At 44.2% G+C, this 6000-nt stretch overlaps 1 protein-coding gene across 1 annotated transcript in view; it reads right to left on the bottom strand.

Moving 5' to 3' along the window:
• Nucleotides 1-2798, bottom strand: part of LOC113582967 (corticotropin-releasing factor receptor 2) — a 53827-nt gene extending 51029 nt beyond the window's left edge. Inside the window, exons 1-2 of the mRNA XM_035520095.1 lie at nt 2618-2798; nt 2406-2525 (exon numbers count right to left, since the gene is read on the bottom strand). Coding sequence (XP_035375988.1) covers nt 2406-2525; nt 2618-2738 — 241 coding nt within the window. The 5' untranslated portion in view covers nt 2739-2798. The remainder of the gene's footprint in view (nt 1-2405; nt 2526-2617) is intronic.
• Nucleotides 2799-6000: the final 3202 nt, after the last annotated feature.

The following is a 6000-nucleotide window of genomic DNA, read 5'->3' on the forward strand; positions in this document are numbered from 1 at the left end:
TCACACTGCGATTATTGTTTTATCTTTTCAACCTTAGGATTCCCCTCCTTTACACACACAATCACAAACACACACACACACACACACACACACACACACACACACACATATTCAAACTCACATTCACACCTCTATAGTCTCTCTACATCTCAGCACTTAAGCAATATGAGATTTAAGATGTGGTGTGACTCATAAACCTTTTAAAATGAGTACTTAATATCCCCACCATTCTCTCTCTCTTTATCTCTCTCTCTCTCGCTCTCTCTCTCTTTCTCTCTCTCACACACACACACACACACACACACACACACACACACACACACAACAGCTATTTTAGTACATAGGAGACCAGAGCCCTTGCTACCAGAGCAGAACAGGAGAACATAACCTCTGATCTTTCAGGATGAAAACATCCATTGCTAAATATTAAGATAGCTAAATATTAGGTTTATAAGCCGCAATATGATAAATGGTGTTGTAGGACTAGTTAATATAGCAATCACATGCACATTTTGGTCATAAGAGAATCACTGAACTAACCTTGTTTCTTTTTATTTTGGGTTTGTCAAGGTCATCTGGACCTGGTACAGTTTCATGGTGGATGAGGGGAGAGTAAATTGATGCAGTTTCTGATGAAAGTGTATGTTCAGGAAAGCTGTTAATTGGCCGGGATAAGTCCAGAATTGTGATGTCATGCAGACCAAAGCCACAACGGGACTGATGAATTGGACTCCTAGTCATGACCGTCATGACCTCTAGAAGGCAGCACTGTACCCCTAAGTGCTAAGCTCATCTGCAGTTCAGTGAGGTTCATGTTCTCCTGCTTCCCAACATTACCAAATTCACTCAGGCACAACAATCAAAATCCTATTAACTGCAATTTGCACTGTTTTAACTGATCTTTAATTGATCTTTTTTAAAATCAATCAATCAATGAAAAAAACAAACAAACAAATTTAAAAAAACCTCACTTATCTTGGCAAACTTTGATACAGAGCTAGTATGGTATTTTAGAACTGACTGGTTAAGACTTCAGTCATTTGGGTTTGATTAGTAACAAAGAACACAAACAGATAATGTTTCTGTTGCAAGTAATGGGAAAAGCCTGAATAAACAGCTTTGAGTACCCAATAAAGGATCGATACCCAAATAACCATGTTATTGGCTCTAATCAAACACAGGCATGCATGCCTTCCTAAACATGCAGCTCTGACAGAGCCTGTCACCAACCAGCAATCTACAGCACTGCGCAGCATTTTGGAGAAGGTAATTTCACCATCCCCAAACAGAACAAGTGTCACGGGCATCTGTGATCTGGAGACTTCACAGCATCAACAAGAGGCTACTCACAGCTGAAGAAGCTGATGGTATTCATTCAGACAGAGGTATCTGGGGGAATGACACATTTAACACAATATAGAAAACAACGCATGACCCTTGGAGAAATTAATATTAATCATATATATATATATATATATATCACCAACTACCATGTTTTAACAGAAAGCACAGTTATGGTCTCTCTGTAATTTAAATGAATGGATGAATGAACAAAATAAAAACAACCAATAATACAAATTCACATTTGCCATTTCACAAGAAAAATAGTAAAAATGTAAAAAATATTAATTATGAATTCGTAAACAATTAGTATCATACCCCTTGCACCACGGCTCAGTTTTACAAAGAGAAATACACACACACACACACACACAGCTTTAGACAACAGGGCATTGACCAATTTGAAGTAGGTCTACTTCTGAAAGGCGTAACAAATGACACGGATTCACACATTTACGTGTATTACACGGCTGCACCGGTCATGAGAATCCCCATTACATGCGCTAAATGAAGGCTTACTGTCATTAATCCCAATCACCTTATTTAAGAGGCTCTCCAGTTCCCATAATGTTTTATTATTTCGGTGTAGGACAGGGCACTCGTGCGTAATTCGTGTGTTCAGAACGCAAGTGACACGTGACAACAGTCCGACTGCTTACGACTGTTTCCATTATTGAGTTTGCATCCCTTCCTTGAAGCACTTTGGGACAGTACGGTTTTCGCATTTGGGGGTTAAGAGCATACAAAACGTAAGTAATCGACCAATCAACAGTAGTCTATTAGCTTCGCATAAGCTTTTGCGCACAAGCAGAAAGTCCAGAAAGCCGATATAACGGACAATAATCCGGCGCATTAGAAGCCGGTGCAACAGTAGCAGTGCAACCAAAGCAGCGTATTCCTCTCGCGATTCTTGTTCATGAACATTTTTAACAGTTATCGCTAGACTGCACACAGGTAACAAATCAATGCACGCGCAACAAACCCTTAAAGGACAAGTTAGCGCTCCAGCTCTTCGGGTCATATCATCAACCCCACCACTCCAAACTTAACAAACATGAACTTACTTGTAGTGTTGTATTTCACGCCGTTGATGTACTCCGGACACGGCCGTTCAACCATTCGCCCCGAGGTACTTCTTGGCCAGCAAGTTCCTATCTCATCGGTGGTGGCATTGCAGTAGAGCCCTGCAAAACAAGCATGCACACAAACACCTCAGTACCGCACATCACGCGACTGCTTCAGCAAACTTGGGATACGGTCTCGCCGTTAACCGCACCGTCGAGACTCAGCAGAGCGACCGAAGTGTTGGTATAGAAAGTGGCCTCCAGTGCATCCATGAGACTGCAGTTCGGGTCCCCGAACTCTCCAATGAAGATCTGGAATAACGCGGCGTCCATGAATGAGCTCAGCGATCTGGGCTCGCGGGGTACAGCGGACTGTGCGGTTTGGAGTCTCGTTCCTCGGCGTCCAATCTGACCACCTACACACTTTAATCTCCTCCGTGAAGGCAAGTGCGTCCCGCGTGCGCGCGCGCACACCGAGGAGCCTGCTCTTCACCCAATTGGAGCGCTCGCGTGTCCCGAAATGAATTCGTCTTTCTCGGACTCGCGCACCGGTTTGAAGCTTGCGCTGTGTCGAAGTGTCTGTCAGGCAGAAAACATGTCTTATTCCCCAGGAGCCGCGTGTCAACCGTTTTGCTCGAAACTGTTTTTATTATTTCACGCCTTTTTCTACTTTATTGGGGCGCCACGTTTTTTATTTTCCTTAATTTCGCGCAGGGAATTTCCTTGGCGTTATGGCCTCTGTCTTGCCCTGTCCCCATGCATGCGTAAAGATGACACGTGTGCGGTAAAAAGCGCTATATGAATACAGCTGACTTGACTTTGCCACGGCGCAACGTGTTCTCTTAACAACGTGAGCAATCTACGTAAAACATGAGCATTCTTTCTATAGCGGAGCAGCACAAACGGTATGCCCCCGTAGCGGATTTTTAATGATTTAAAAAAAAAATTTAAAAACCTTTCCTACCTGGAGAAAGTGGGTTCCATTAGCCTGAACAAGCTGTAGGCTGTACCATGAACAGTACTCTCCTGTGTAGAGCGATCGTGCCTCATTAAACTCAAATGGGCTCGAACTCATTAACCCCCTTAAATGAATTAGGGTATATTGGCATTGGCACTAAATCATTACAACTGACATTTTTAGAGTTTATATTTTGGTTATAATTAACCAAACATAGATTAATTTATGGTAAAAGGAATGAGTAATTGCTTTTCAACGATCATTTCATCTCAATTAATAGGGTTTGGAATTTTCCTTCCCACTCCATGTAAACATGCGAATCATGGGATTCTTGTCTCGGTGGCCCTGTTATGTGAGGGGGAAGACCTGCGTCTGCGGCTCGGGCTCTGCTGAGAGTCACCGCGTGTGTGTTGGCAAATGTCAGTGTGTTATTTTAAACATTATTACTCCGTCAGAGGCGCACGATTTCGCATCGCCACGTGGCAAAGTGTGGGCGTTACTGATGATTACGAGTCTCATAATTCTAATTTATTAGTATCATAAATCCCACCCATCTACGCGCGCGGACACAAACGCACACCTAAACACCCCCAACACAAACACGCACGCACACGCACACACGCACACACACACACACACACACACACACACACACACGCACACGCACACGCACACGCACACACACACATGCACACACGCAAGCACACACACATACACATATACACGCACAGACAAATTCACACACAATAAAAGAAAGCAGGTCGCATGAATGATTCTGTTTTCATGCACAGTGGGACTGCACAGTTGAATAAAGCTATCACAGTGTCCTGCAGCCTCTCCAAATGAACAGGGGTAGGACGCACCATACTGGCAGATATAAAAAATATGTAGTAATTAATGAAGCAGCGGGACATCCAGCTCTGGTTAGTAATAAAATCAGAGCAATTCTATCACTTTATGAAAAATTAAAACATTTGGACCATTGTGACGTTCTTGTTCAATCTAAAACAGACACTATTTAACACACAGAGTGGCACAAATGTTCTGTTCAATGCACGATATAGGGACAACATCAGATGATGTGATTAATATGATTAGTTTCTGGCACTAACAAATCCCTCAAATTAAAAGATGAGTCATGTAATTGGAACTATCATTTTAGTTGGCATTACAGAAAATATCAGCAAACTGGAGTGAATCATGCCTAATTCTCAAGTATTGGCCATGATGGACAGCTCCAGTCAAGCCAGTCCCATACAAGCATGACGTGTGTGTGTGTGTGTGTGAGAGAGAGAAGCGGGAGAGAGAGACAGAGAGAGAGACACTGTCAGTGATCAGCGAGCACTCTCTGCCCACAGTTGTCTGAACTGCTAGGCATAATAACATAGTCCAGAGTGTGAGTCGTCCAGTAATGACAGCCCGTGATCGAACGAGCTTCTGTCTTATTACAGAACTGGCTGGAAATCTCCTCCCAGGCATTAGACAGGTGCGCCGAGCCTGGAGAGCAGCAGAGAGCCACATGTCTGCCTTGCACTGTGCACAAGATCAACTCCTCTTCCGCCCACTCCATCCAGTCCTGCTGGATCTCTGCTTTCACACTGTCCGGTGCTGACCAGGACAGTGTCATACTGGGGCATTAGACACCCTCTTCGCTGTGATGAGTCCTGAAATCAGATCTAATGTCTGAACCTCTCCAGCCAAACTGGCACTGGGAGCACAGCGGATAGCTTTGGGACACTACTATTGGGCCCTTGAGAAAGGCCCTGTACTCTCTCAGCTCCAGGGTACAGTGGCTGATCCCAGCTGATCCCAGATATGAGAAGAGAAACATCTCACTGTACGGCACACGTGTACATGTATATATAACCAAAAAGTCATTCCATCTGGCCTAGATCTTAATACTAATGAAGTGAGTGAGTTGAGAGGGAGATGTGTGCAGGCTGTGTGCTCAGTGTCCTGCTGGAATGTGTCCCATGGACAATAAAGTGAGGAGTGTTATGAATTATGTAAGTTAATTATTGCTTCAAAATGTGTTTTTCAATCTGCTGATTATTGGTGCCTTGTCAAGAGCAGGTGTGTCAGAAAGGTCATGGAAGGCCCTAGCGCACACATTCACTCAGAGCAAACCTTCAGATCTGTTGTGCTGTGAGTCTCTAAGAAATGTACACATCCACCCAAACAGTCCTCTGTCTCACATGTGGGAGTCTGTGGGTTACCAAGTGGGAGGTTGTGGGTCTGAATCCCAGCTCTGCCATGCAGCAACTGGTGGGCCCTTGTACAAGACCCTTACACTTCGCAGCTCCAGGCATGCAGTAAAGTGGCTGACCCTGCACTCTGACCCCAGCCTCCAAAAGAAGCCAGGATATGTGGACACAAGCGTGTCTTTGTACTGTGTATGTTTATATGAGAAATAAAGCTGTGGCTGGGGTCTTCTTCACTGGCATAGACTCACGGCCTGCTGCGTTACACCAGCACAGCTGAGAACAACGGTGCAAGGATGCACGATCGGAGTAATGTTTGTAACGTAATTAGCTCCTCCATCCTAAAGATGCAAATGATACTACGCATCAGGCCAACGCTTTCACTCCAAGCTAGATTACTCAGACTCAAACCGCTTGAAAAAGCAGAAACGCAGAG

The sequence above is a fragment of the Electrophorus electricus genome, chromosome 19 (assembly GCF_013358815.1).
Source record: "Electrophorus electricus isolate fEleEle1 chromosome 19, fEleEle1.pri, whole genome shotgun sequence".
In the NCBI taxonomy this organism is placed as follows: Eukaryota; Metazoa; Chordata; class Actinopteri; order Gymnotiformes; family Gymnotidae; genus Electrophorus; species Electrophorus electricus.